Source organism: Sander lucioperca, chromosome 7 (genome assembly GCF_008315115.2).
Source record: "Sander lucioperca isolate FBNREF2018 chromosome 7, SLUC_FBN_1.2, whole genome shotgun sequence".
NCBI classification, from domain to species: Eukaryota; Metazoa; Chordata; class Actinopteri; order Perciformes; family Percidae; genus Sander; species Sander lucioperca.
The window spans coordinates 38,912,688-38,926,951 of NC_050179.1; the positions used below are offsets into that span (position 1 = coordinate 38,912,688).

At 39.3% G+C, this 14,264-nt stretch overlaps 2 protein-coding genes across 9 annotated transcripts in view; both read right to left on the minus strand.

The window, feature by feature from the left end:
* Positions 1-1,168, minus strand: part of tmem170a (transmembrane protein 170A) — an 8,783-nt gene extending 7,615 nt beyond the window's left edge. Inside the window, exon 1 of the mRNA XM_031285446.2 lies at positions 736-1,168. Coding sequence (XP_031141306.1) covers positions 736-847 — 112 coding nt within the window. The 5' untranslated portion in view covers positions 848-1,168. The remainder of the gene's footprint in view (positions 1-735) is intronic.
* A 4,672-nt stretch (positions 1,169-5,840) lies between these two features.
* ppp6r3 (protein phosphatase 6, regulatory subunit 3) overlaps positions 5,841-14,264 on the minus strand; it is a 30,610-nt gene continuing 22,186 nt past the window's right edge. For 3 of the 8 annotated variants that reach the window (XM_031285438.2, XM_031285436.2, XM_031285432.2), the window contains exons 21-26: positions 14,085-14,182; positions 13,581-13,776; positions 11,447-11,464; positions 9,859-9,966; positions 8,844-8,900; positions 5,841-8,253 (exon numbers count right to left, since the gene is read on the minus strand). In XM_031285438.2, coding sequence (XP_031141298.1) covers positions 8,202-8,253; positions 8,844-8,900; positions 9,859-9,966; positions 11,447-11,464; positions 13,581-13,776; positions 14,085-14,182 — 529 coding nt within the window. In that variant the 3' untranslated portion in view covers positions 5,841-8,201. The remainder of the gene's footprint in view (positions 8,254-8,843; positions 8,901-9,858; positions 9,967-11,446; positions 11,465-13,580; positions 13,777-14,084; positions 14,183-14,264) is intronic. The other 5 variants (XM_031285439.2, XM_031285440.2, XM_031285434.2 and 2 more) reach the window with 3 other exon arrangements.

The following is a 14,264-nucleotide window of genomic DNA, read 5'->3' on the forward strand; positions in this document are numbered from 1 at the left end:
TGCTTTAAAATATGTGTCTATGTTCCTAGCCCATGTTACAGTGACTATATTTAACTTTTAAATATTTCTGAAACGGTGTCATTTTTCATCTGATGATCATAAATTACCTGTAACAGCAAACGAGACTAACAATGAAAAGAACGCCATTTTTATAGTTTTTAATAATGCCTCTGCCCGGTCGATTTTCAGTCACAAAAAAAGTGTCATGGTTAAATGTAAGAACAGTTCAGAGCAACAGAAACACGGTTTGATTACATTTAGTTCCACATCTCACATGGTTATTCAGCTCTTCACACACACACACACGATCGAATACAAAATAGAGGAGCTGCAAGAAACTATTCTTTACTACAATGTTCCTACAGTAAACAGGAAAGTAACGTTACACACCTAAAATAGATAAGAACATCGCAATATTATAAAAATAGAATATACACGCCGCTTTTAAATATTTTTACACATTTGTTAACCATCGCTTTGGACAAAGTCCGACTATTAAAACAACCGTTGGGATGAAGCAGGAAGTTAGCTAGCTCAATGCTAAAGCGAACAAACCAGCGTCCAACAACACTTAACGTTAACCGGGATACATTTTAACGCTGCCATGTTCGTTAAAAGGGAAACACTAGACGCGACTTCATGTGATATTCATCCCACAGTAAAGTACAGCTTTTCAGCACTGATACCCAGTCTGTGTATGTATGTTAGCTAACAAGCTACCAAACATCAGCCCACCTGAGAAGTCGTTGAGAGTGTCGTTGCCTCGGTGTGTGCCATTCTTCCTCGGCACTAAATTCAAACCGAGTATTTGCTTGACGAAGCCTATCTCGCTGTACCTATCCTGCATTACTCACACTGAAACTACACACCGCATCTGTGAATCAAAGACGAGAGTCGGTGAGGGATTAGCTAAGACTCGGGTCTGATCTTGACGCAAGACTAGCTAGCATCAAGCTAGCTGTCAACATAACTTGTTTTGACGTCACCGAGCTCGACGTCCGACCCTGTCTTACGGATGCATTTTAAACCCAAGTTTGGTCTGTCAGGTAGTAGCGCAAACTCAAAACAAGCGGACGGAACTAAACTTAAGCAGAGGTCATAAAACTGCAGATTATGCAGAGTTAATATTATTGCTAGTGGTTAGTACGAATCCTTCTGAATGAGGTTTGCTGGATTTGTACGTCGCTAGGAATTAGCCTGCCTGAGAGGCTAAATCCCGGGAACATTTAGCTCAGAGTAAAGGTGCATTTGAGACGGTGAACTAAGTGGGACAAACGGCCATTATTAATAGTTCATTATTAATTGGTTATTAACCCAAATGCAAGTCTCCCTTCTTTCAAATGTTTGTTTCACTCAGTCACTCATAACCATAATGATGTTCTAGAGAAAGGTTTCTATAGATATTATAATTCACATATTACCATAATGTATTTTTCTCATCGTTTTATATTGTAACGTTAGAGTAACGCTAGGCTAATTGTAACTAGAGAAAGCAATTTGAGAGGGCTGCCCCCTCTTAGTCGACAAATTGGTTGTTTTAGTCGGCTAAGCTTTCTTTAGTCGATTAGTCATTAGTTATGCTTTTTCATGCTGAATGACTCAAGATTTAAAGTGGTGCTTTTGCAAGATTCTTTGCAGTGTGAACGTTGGACGTTTAAAAGCCGACGCTCACAGCACTGCTGGCATACGTGTAACAAGAAGGTGAGATAGTAAGAATAGTTTGAAAAGTGGGAGTCAAAGTGAGACAAAATCTGAATCTAACTAATCCATAACATTTCTCTGTCAGGTAAATGTAGTAGTACAAGGTTTTCATCTGAAGTACAAGTCAGTAGTATAGAGTTTAGGTTTAAGTGCTTTCGGGGCCTTCTGTAAGTTATATTTCAGGGTACAATGAGTTAGAATAAGTACCATTCAATATTTTTCATACCCAAACATCACAATAAATCTATAGCTGTTAGCTACCGTGAGTAGCCTTGGGTATGTAACCATGTCATGGCAGGTGTATAGGTCAGGACCCAAAGAAGCACAGTGTCCAGTTCGTAGTCGTTTGAATGAGCAGTGTCTCAGCAGTGGTTTCCAAAGGCCTCCCTTTTGTAGATACAAATATTTAAGTATTTATTGAGAAACCTCAAAATAATGACAGTATCGACATAATGAGTTAGTATCTAGAAATAATGATAAACGTTAAGGAGACAAGCATGGTTTTGGAGCACTGATGTAGAGCAAGCTACTTGTGGATACTGTTGTGCTCTCGACACTAAGCTAAGCTTAGATGTGAGCTTTATGAAGGCATGCTGTATTCATTTATGAATATGAATTTCACACAGGTAGTTAGCTTACTTTAATAATGATGATAGAATTAAAAAAAACAAAGAAATTGAATTGGTGAAGTCCTTTTTGAATGTGGCAAGGTGCAGAGGCTCCACAGGAGTAACCGCCACCAGAATCTCACTATCCAACACCCCCACCCGGGGACTTTCACCCCAAGATATACTTTACTTCTACCTTAACTAATACTCAGTTACACAAAGGCTACACAGGTTCGTTAACTGAAGCAAGACAGAGACGTGGTTCCAAAAATAATACTTATTTATTGAAAATTAAATGGTTAGACTTAAAGTGCCTGAAAAGAGGGTGGTTAGAAATGTAGAGGAATCCAATTAAGAAATCAAATTTAAGTAGAAAAGAGAAATGTTTATTACAACATTGACAATTTAAAAAAAGGAAATTCTTTTATAAAACAATTACACTCCCAGTTACTTAAAATTACCGAATGAAAAGGGGAAGTGGGCAGAGGCCAGCTGTGGATAGGCAATCTAACTCAGGGTGTGTTCCAGGGGTGCATTAACTTACCCACCACATGTGCTCACTGCAATCGATAGTCACTGCAAACCGGTTCACTGCAAATCGTGTCCCAGTGCTATCATCACTACAAACTGTGCAGGGACCCACACTAGCGTGCCTAGCCTCCACCGCAAGCTGGCTACTAGCGCCACTGAAAAGGAACTAACAAAGTAAAGAAATAACAACAGTTGGTCATATATAAAATACAAGCAAACCAAACAGGGAGAGTGCTGCCTGGTGGCACTTCAACAATGAAGTACTAAACCAAGGCAAAACAGAAGCTGTCAACCTACAAGTCAGAAAACATTTACATAAGCTATTTAAAAAAATAAATAAACTTACTTTCAGTAGCCATCAAAACTTACTGCTGCTTATTCCTACCTCACACCATGTGCTCAGTAGACCAAGAAATATACCACAGCACTCCAGGCAGGGGAACTTTGGATTCCTGTCAGACGGGCAAACTGCATCAAGATGTGGAAGTCGTAAAAGCATAACCCAGGGTTTCAATCTACTCACCTACCTAAACGGCAGTGATAGGAATAACGGCGTTATAAATAACGGCGTTACTTTTTTTTCAGTAACTAGTAATCTAATTGATTACTCTTACCATCTTAATAACGCCGTTACTGCCAAAAAATGCGGCGTGTTACTATATTTGAAGCTGTTTCTTTCATCAGACCAACTGTCTGAGCCGAGAGGCAAATACTTTATGTAATGTTGGCAGTGCACGACGCAAGCGCATAAATGCTGACGATTGGCTGAGGTTGAGTAAAATGTCATGTTAAGCCAATCAGAGGTAGAGTTGGTCGGGTGTTCGAAAGCACGCATAGTCGGACACACAAGAATAACACACAGGTAGACAGGTATGGCGTTATGAAATCAAGGAGAGGGTTAACTTCTCCTGCTCCAGATTTCTCACCGTGGTCAGAAAGAACAGGGGAGACACTTTGTTTCTCTCACTATGACTCTAGAGTCACTACTCACTCTGAAGATAATCACCATCACTCTCTCACTCTCTACTACACACACACACACACACTTACATTATTTGCACTACAAAGAGTGTAGCCTATATATTTCTTATTTATTTTTGGTATGGTGTTAACAAGCATAATTTAATGTTGCCCAGTTGTGGCCTGTTGAGGTGTTGTGTTATTGGTATTGATCCACTATATAAACATAATATCTACATACATGGCTTTTGATTGGAGGCTAGTCTCACTTTGTCCCACAGCAACATTAAAATAGTTTAGATTGTGTACATTGTTTCTGTTAATAATGTATTGTATTAAGTGTCCATTTCATTATAATATTCAGATTTATCATAAATAATTAAACATGCACATGTATTTTAAGTTCCATTAAAGAGGGGTAGGTGGGGGTGGTGTCACATTTGAGCATTTAAAAATTTTAAAATGTACTTGAAAGTAACGCAATAGTTACTTCCTGAAGTAACTAGTTACTTTCATAATTTGTAACTGAGTAACTAATTTAGTTACTTTTTGAAAGAAGTAACTAGTAACTGTAACTAATTACTTTTTAAAAGTAACTTGCCCAACACTGCTAAACGGTCACGGAGAGGGTCCCATGTAGCAACTGCCATGCAGAGAACACCAGAGGCAGCCATGATGGCACAGGTGCCTTAAATAAGCTCAGCTGATGAGGGGGTTTGGTCTGGGGGGAGCTAATTGGATACTAGGGAGGTGTGTTCAAGAGCAGACAGTGCAGGGCTGAATACCTACAGTTCTGTATGGAAGCCTATTTCCGCCAGTGAAAAATAAAAAATTATGAGATAAAAAGTCAAAATTATGAGATAAAAAGTTATAATTATGAGATAAAAGTCATAATTATGAGATAAAGTCTAAATTATGAGATAAGAAGTTGTGACTGACAGAGAAACAGTACGAATACTGCTACAGTTATTGGATGGTGAAGGTGTTGATCTGAGGTCAAGAAACAGACTGCAAAGGCGTGTTTACCACAGCTGTGGTCCAAACTATGTCTGGCACATTGACAGCTACAACAAGCTTATGACTATCTCATAATTATGACCTTTTATCTCATAATTTCGATTTACCAAGGATATATTATTATCAAGACAAAGTTTTCATCAAATCTTTTATTTTTCACTGGCGGGACTAGGCTTCCATACTATCACCTGCAGCCTGTGTTTTAGTTTTTTTAACATTAAAGCATGTGCACATCCTAACCCAATAAAATCCCAAAATACACGTTTAAGCTAAGAAAGGAGAATAATGTCTCCTTTAATTTGCTGCTTGTCATAAACTAAACTGCTCTTGGTCACAATCGAAAACTTTCCAAGTTCTCACAAATGATCCCTAAAAGCCAATAATGTTTTCCATTAACTCCAACTTCTCGTTTACTTTAGTACCACTTGATACTGGTAGGTAAGATACTGTAAACAGTACTGAAGATTAATAGTAAAATGCTAATATTTTTCTAATTAGGGAAAAAAATTGCAATTTAGTATTAGCAGTTTGTCACTCTTTTTGTAATGAATAATGAACGTATGCTCCAAATTTGGATGTTCCAACTTACACCTTCCATTACCATCATTGAAAATGGGAAAAAAGGTAATGACTGACCTTTACCAGGTTCTGCTTGACTGTAGAATGTTTCAGCGCTGCAGACATCCGTGCTCTTCAACAGTGGCCTCCATCAAAATCCACAACTCCTTCCTAAGTTTTTATCCTCTACGTTGGTTTTTAATGTAGGAAAGCGTCAGACAGGAAGAATATGACATTCTCACTAATGATTACCATCTAAAACAGGGTTTCGCAATAAATTAAGACTAACAGCCCATAAATATGGGTAATCGTAAGAGATTTCCTGATTTCCACTGTCTGGAAATTAGCTTTCAAAGTTCTGTAATGAATACTGAAGAAACCTCAAGTGGGATTGTGTAACTGGCCTAATAAAACCTTAGTTATGATAAACAAGCCCAAGAAAACCATCTGCAAAGACCACTTAGCTTTAGAAATTAAGATGAAATTTAATTAATCTGACAAAAAAAAGTGGGTTGTACCATCATCTGTAAATAGCTTTGTTTCCCGTCCAATGCTGTAACAGAAAACTTTGAGTTACATTTTCTTTTGGAACCAAATCCCAACCACTCAAGCATTTATTGACAAGATGGAGAAAAAAAAAAGAAGACATTTGGTGAGGGGAAAGAAAGCGGTTCCATAGAAAGAAGTAAGGCTGCAGAGGAGTGTGACTTCTAAAAACATGTATACTATGTAAAGCCCAGCTGCAGGTAGATGCATCGGTAAAGTAAACCTAATATGGACGGATATTTAGCAGTAATGCTGCAACAGATCTGGTGCCAGTCATGATTATGTTCATTGTTTTAATCAGCAGACCAACAATTGGCCTATCGCGAAAGTTGGTCCTTTATTTATGTTAAGAAAAGAAAGTTAAGCATCTGGCTGCTCAAAAGCCAGACATTTATCTCAAGCTATGGAGAAGACCAAACCATAGCTAAAAGTCCATATAGAGAGATACACAGAGGTAACTACAATATGTCCCAACACAACCGTTAAAGGTTTTAGGTTTCTTCGAGAAGTTCGAGGTCAAATGTCCAAGTCAATCCATCGCCTCATGAAGACGGATTTGTAAATAAAGGTGGTGATTCAAAGAAAAAAAACTGGAACAAGGATGTGTTCAGACTGACAAAAGCTCTAAAAAAGCTTCAGACTCAAACTGGACTTCCTGGATTTAAACACTGAGGTCTGGTGGGGTGGGACAAGACAAAATACAATGCAGGAAGTTTAAGTGAAAGCTTACCGAACGCCTAAACACTGCACAGCATATTCTCAGGAAGGCTTTTACAACTCTAAAAGTCATCACGGTGGCAATCATTCTATCCTTTAACAATTAGCAGGTAAACAAGTGACTTAAGCCATCCACCTTATAAAGTAATCTACCAGGAATGTGCACATTTTCATTGGCCAACAGGTGCATTGTCAGATGTCAATGCTTACAGCAAACACTGAGCCACTTCCTGGCCCGAGCCTTCTGTCGGCACCCCACATTTGCTAACACCACCGTGAAAAGAAAGGTGCTGTGCTGTTGTCAGCCTGAGCGCAGTCTAAGAATAAACACTTGATCAGCAGTCCATACCACAACTGTAACTTAGTTCTCTTCAGGTAGAAATTCTTGTCACGCGTAGCTCCATGATGGGCACTGGCTTATCTTTCAGAGGGTAACTCATCATATAATTTCATGTTCCTGTGTGTAGTTTGTCCTCCAGCCAACCTTCACTTCCCTACCAAGTTCTCTAAAATGCTGTAGCCAACGAAAATCACAGTGCTGCACATGCATCTTCAACCTGCAATGGAATTTGCAAAGTGTGATTGTGATCTAAAGGGAGACCCCCCAAGTTGAGAACCACTGGTCTTAAAAGAACTTCAGATATAAAAATAATAATTTTTGGGCCAAAGACGAGAAGTGTGGTTCTAAAGAAGTTTAGTTAGGTCTAAAAACACAAGCTCAGAATGCATTTACAGCTCCCAGTTTAAGCTGCGCTGATGACAAACTCTCTCTCCTGTTGGGCCTTCTAGCTGCGAGGTAGGAAACCAGGTAGCATGAATGCAGCCTGCTAGAAGGGGACAAGGTGTGTTGGTATGGCTCTTTCGGAACAAAACATAACCATCATCTTACTTCCATAATAAATAAAAAAAAAAAATATCAAAAAAGCGTGTCAAATCTTACTCAACGCAGAAGAATACAAGAGAAAAAACATTTACAAATGATACCTGCAGCAAAAATAAAACTAAGTGTGTTTTCTTTTAAATGTGTTTCAATTTGTAGATCGGAGACACAGACCAATTGTGGGCGAGAATTTTAGATATAGCAACTGTTGTATTAAGTATGCAGGATAACAGATCCAGCCAGTGACAACAGCTTAGTGGTTGGTTGAGACACCAATCAGCTATTCCTGTTTCTGTGGTAATTCATCTTATGTTTCTGTATACATTTTTCTTTTTATAAAATATTTTATTCATACAATCATTTCTTTAACTATAGCAACATTACTATTTAATTTTGAGTGGCAAGATATCAGTCGCATATCACCTCATAAGAACAATAGTATATAAACAAATGCAGAAAAAAAAATTATTCTGTATCCATTTGAGTATGTCTCTCATTTTGCTTTTCAGTTCATCCTGTATCTGTACACCTGTCTGTCTGTCAGTGATGAGCCAATGGAAGTATTGCTGGTCCTGGTGGGGGCGTGTGATTGGTACAGCTCTGAGCAGTGGCCTCCGCTGGCTGGCCAGGAGGAGGGCCCTGCATGGCAGAACAGGCTGGACATTGGCTGGCATAGGCGACCCTCACGCCGGCCCATTTACAGCTGGCTCTGAGGACACGGCACTCTGGTCCAGTCTGGGAGGAAATGCAAAGAGGGTTATGGATTCATTTGAAGACGGCAGTAAAAAAACGTGCATTTATGGGCAATAAAATAATTAAATAGTAGCTGTAAATTACAGAAACTTTAACATGTGCTGGACTGACAGCTCAGTGTGAATAGTACGTTACACAGCTACTAAATAATACATTTTATTTGTTGCCGCCTTTCAAGACACCCAAAGGCCACCTAACACACATTAATAAAAACAATAACAAGCACAACAAATGTATCAATAGTAAAATAAAAAATAAATTCAACTCGTTAAAACAGCTACGTCAGTAATATCAAGGGGGATAAGGTGAAAGCTATGTTGGGTATGCCAATCTAAACAGATGTGTTTTGAGTTGTGATTTGAATTGATGGAGTCCAGTTGACAGATGTGTGGTGGGAGAGAGTTCCAAAGATGTGAGGCAGAGCAGACAAAGGCCCAGGAGTCTGAATGTTGGGACAGGTAAAAGTGCAGCTGTGGAGGAACAAAGTGTTCGGGGAGGAGGAGTGTAGGTCGCTAAGAGAAAACCTTGAGATCCAACTCTCATACATGGTACGCAAGGGCAGTCAGACTTACTTGGCCTCCTCTATGGCTGACATTTCCTCCAGAGGACCATTGGGAAGCTTCTCACTGCTTACAGGAGACACATGAGGAGAGAAAGGTTCACCAAGGAGCTAGCCTCAAATCATTGACATGACTTTCATTTTGTACATATGATTGTACAATGTAAGATGCAGTATATGGTGTTCACATTTTTCGTTGTTTACAATATTATTTGACATAAAACATGTTTATTAAGAAAGACAACAAGCTGCAGGAGTTGGATTGCTTGATAAGATATTCCTAATGTCATGTTACGGTAAAATAATTTTTGGTGGATCTATAGATCCGATATCAATTACAAATTTGGTTTAGAAATGGTACAGGTTTAGATCAAATTTTTAAATGAAAAAGAAACAAAACAATCACAAGATCAATTCAATTGTTAATTTACTAAAGGCTTTTCTATTAACTCATGTGCCTTCGGACTACATTGCACCTTCATTTGCTTCCTGATTTGACATTTATGCACATTAAACAGTTTTCATTTTGTGATTACTTTGATTTAAAGACACACATGTCGTGTGAAACCTAAAAAATAAATAAATCCCACAGAGCAACAGATGGAGCTCTGAATAGCCCGATGTTTGCCCACACAAAACTTTTTAGGTTGCACGTTGCTTGTCTTTAAATTAAAGAGCAAAGAGAAACATAACAATGGAAAAAAAGGTAATTATTTAGTATTATATTTTTATTTGGAGCATTGCAATGCATCATTTACAGGAAAATCTAATTTCCTGGAACAATTTCCAATCACATTTAAAACTGAAAACTGTAGTTAATCTGATGGCACATTTCAAGCTCCACACTATGGCACTATGTAATGAAGGCACTACTACTAGCTCAATTATGAGTGTAAACTATAATTGTATCTAATTGCTTTAGCCACTGAAAAATCCCACACATTTCAGGGATTAACGATATCACGTAACTGAACGTGTGTGTGTGTGTGTGTGTGTGTGTGTGTGCGCGCGCTTGTGTTGTATCTGACCCTGTTTTGGGACAGCAGGCTGCGGCTGAGCTGTTGATGCCCGTTCTCTCTGTATCCCCACACTCCACTACGGAGTATTTCTCAGAAGAAGCACTCTTCTCTTCATCACTGGAACACACAGGTACACACACACAAAGACGAAAATGTACATCAATACCATATGAAGTGATTCATACCAACGGCCTTCCCCACAGAAACACACAGAACACAGGGAGATGTGAACAGTGATGCATGCTGAACTGACTGACGGAGCACACAGTAAAACAAAAGGATGAAGGTGTTGAAATGGGCAACTGTGAACAGTACGTGGGAGAAGCATCAAAATGTACAGCAAATGGAGAAAGTCAACGGTTTTGATTGTTTTTCTACGATACTGTTTATTCTGTAGTTACAGAGCCAGCCAATCGTAGGCAGGCCTACCACCTGATTTGGACACTGATTAGACCAAAAATGCCAGCCGTCAGTCTTGCTTTGTCTCAGAGAACCACCAATAATCTTGATGAGGCCTCAATCAAAGCAGAACACCCACAAACATCCAAATAGAATCTAATATTTGAGGTGCTGCATGGTTATCCAGCACTTGTTAATTTAAGAAAACAAGCTGCCATGCTATAAGAATAATATGTGCCTGAATAAACATATCTGGTTATTGTTACCAGTTTTTGTGGAGCATTTTCATTTTTCACCAAACAATACCATTCATACCAGTATCTTCATGCTTGGTTAAAAGTAGCCTTATTGAGTACGAACAAAAAACATATAGATGTTTAATACTTAATTAAACTTTATAAATCTAGAAGGATACTTAATTTGAAGTTAGTCCTTTGACCATGAGACTTGAGGTTTCAGGTTTTTGTCACAAAGCTTTTGTGTTTTCTCTCACATTAAATCAATTGTAAAACCCTGGTCCCTGTAATGGTGGATTTAGCTTTTCACAGATATACCAGTATTGGCACATAAGGAAGGTTGTGGATATTATAATGCGTTTTTCATTTAAAAAAAATATATGTATATATGTATTTACATTGACAAAGCGAGTATTGTTTTATGCAAGTGCAAATACACAAGAGGCCATGCTGTATATACAGTATTAGCTGTTCTACTGTTGCTGTGAAGAACTGTAATGAGGGGATTGTTGTCATAAATGACAGGAAAGAAGGAAAATGTTTCCCATTCATATGAACTACTATGCAAAAGTGACGTCAAACATACTGTGCCATTATCATTTAAATTAATGTTGTTGCCACAAGTGTGTTCAGTCAGAACCTGATGACCAGCTTTATTTTCAACTGGAACTCTCAGGCAGGGTTAACTGAAGGCACTGCAGAAAACTAGCTTGCACTTTCACCTGTTTCATTTCAAATAATAGTTTGGTTTAAAATGTTAAGATAAAAGCAATTCAAATAAACTAAAAAACTGCACTTGGACAACACCTTTGGTAGAAACACATGCAGAATGGAGATAATGAAATAAACAAACAAGGAGCTGAAACCAAAGAAGATCAAAATTGGGAAAGAAAAGTTGGTGGTTGACGTGACAACAAGACTACATCACGGCTGCAGGCTGATCTCTGATTGGCTGTACATACCGATAAGATTTCAAAACTCTGTAGAAGACCACACCCACAACGCACAGCAAGAGAGAGAGGAGGGGAAGCTCAGGTTGTAAGTGTCGCTCAATTCATCAGACAGTTGTTATTCACTCAGACAGACAGACAATATAATGCAGAATCAACAAGGGGACAAAAGGACAGAGGACAACCAACTGTAAAACCTGTGGACTAAGAACAAGTGTTTCACCATGGAAGAAATGTTAAAACAAGAGCATGAAACAAGACTGGAAGGTGGCTGTAAAAGGTTTTTAGTTTAGTGTGACAAGTTTTCATGGTGGGAAAAGTATTGAAATGTTCATACTCGTGAAAGAGAACCTGCACTGCCCATCTCAGTAGGTCTAGGTGTGCGCACTGGTTTGTGACAGGGTTGTGCATGCAAAATGACACAGAAGCAGTGCATTTAGATGTAGTCGTAGGGCTGTAACGGTTCATGTGTACGCACCGAACCATCATGATACGGGGGTCACTGTCCAATACAGAATGCAATGTATGTTGACTGATGTACGCAATGTGTGCACGAGTTCCTCCCAGAAACTTTTAGCCGTAGGCCGTTAGAAATATGTGTTGAGGTTAGCACAACAAGCTGATGGGAGTACAAGTCAGTAACACTATGGCGAGTGCCAATGAAATGCTGGAGCTGGAAGACCGCAACGGAGAAAGCTGTGTATAAGACAGTGTGTCGGCGTTGCTGTTCTGAAAGTTTGTTCACAGTTAACATTTTACTGCTTATACATACATGTGTTGGTGCTTTTAAAGTTTAAATATAGCCAAAGTGAACCTAATGTAAACACTCCTAATGCACACACTTTATTGCCCTTCACCTGTCAGCTTCAACTTCATATATTACCTTATTATAGCTGTATTCTCATTAACTTGACAATCTGCAAGACAGTTTACTAATAAATTGGTGATAGCACCATCAATGCGGTTAGCAGGGTGGCTAACACTACTGTTACACTGTATATGACATATCGTTTTGGCTGTGCTTTCAAACATGCGGTCATTGTTCTAACCGTTAGCCTTTACAACGGAGCCGCTTAACTACACTTGTTAGATAATGTTACACAGGGTTCTCCGTTTATTTGGGTTTGTCGCTGTGTGCCACAGACTGTATGCTGTGTGCTCTCGTGGAGCAAACTAAATGTAAACAAAGCGGTGTGCCAGAAATGCATTGCACTATGATGTATTTGCCTAACCTAATGTTGGAAATCCCTTTAGTGGACAGAACGTGTAACAACAACTTCATGTTGATAGTGGCAATGGCAATGCATATGCCTGAGAAGTGTACTAAATATTAATAATAGGGTGGATTTGGGCATTAAATATTTGAAAATAATTTGAATACTACAAATAATAATGAATGAAATTCAAATGCTGTTACAGAGGAAGATTGACAACTCTACCTATAACCACCACATATTAGACAGTGAAAGATTAGCGCAAAATGTAGAACAACAAAAGTAGTCTAAGGGCCCTTTTTCGACTCGCTCAAGCAGAGCTCTGACAGTTTGGTATTATCCTGACCTAGACACGGGCTTTGTCCGTCTGTGTGGCATTTTGATGTTTCCTAAACAGATGGAAGGAGAGGAACAAACTGGCAGAAGGTTCTTTCAAATGAGGAAGAACAAAGCGAATAAATGTCTCAGAACCACGTTTGTTTCTGGCGCAGAGTCAGTCTGCTGCCACTTTGGTGATTTTGTCCACATGAGCAAACTAAAAACTTGCAGCAAATGCACAGCATTTGAGGAATGGTGATTAAAATGCAAGTAAACTATTTTAATGAAACACTCTAAAACCAGGAGATGTGTTTGAAAGGCCTGGGGCCCGTCTTGGATCTTGGTGTTAAATTTAGCAGTGCCGCTGCAGGAACTGCGACCGAGTGATAGTGTGAGGGCACTTGTAAGAAAACAGATGTGACAACACTAATGAGTCACATTCTGAGTAGCCATTCTGGTAAAGACGCCTCAATAAGAGAGTATTCCAGTGTTCCCCTCTTGGGTTTTTCAAACACCAGGAGGACATCTTTAGCATTGAAACCACTCGTAATGAATTCAGTCATTTAGCACAGAGAGCTGCGTAGTGTTTTTTTGTGCGGATGTGTTTGGCAAACCTCTTGAAGACGGCAGTCTCAGTTTTGGCGTCAACGGTGAGGCTGACCGTTTCTTTCATGGAGCCATTGATGACCGTTTCTGTGATGCTGCGCTGCTCACTAGAAGCTGTTTCCTCCTCCGCTTTAGGTCTCCCACAATCCTTTGGTGTGGTGGAGGAGGGAGAAGCCACACTGGTACCCAACCAGCCATCACAATCTGGGGAGGTGTTAAGAAAGGTGTCAATAGGTGTCAGTACTGACAATGATCAAGATCATTTAAGCTGTATCAACACTTAACAACTCATAGCTACCCTGACAGGAGCTATTTTCACTCCTCCCTAATGAGATTTTGGGGTTATTTTAAATTGTGCTACTGAAAGACAAGCAAAGTGAAATCATACACATTAGCCTATGTCAAATTCCATATCAAAGAGTGTCCAGGTTTAGCGTGTCACAGTGGGACAGCAGGAGAGAGTTCACATGGATGTACAGAATTCCTACTCTGTCAATATGCACATATCTCACCTTCAGGCTGCATGGGCGCATTGACCCCCAGAGGGTCCATCGTCTCTATGCTGGTTTCCATAGCAACAGGAGAGTTGCACCTCAGAGGGTCTTTGGGTCTGAAAGAGAGCAATTTCTATTTATGAAGCACTCATTCAGATTCAAAGACGATGGCAGCCAAAAGCAAGCGATGTTCTTCTA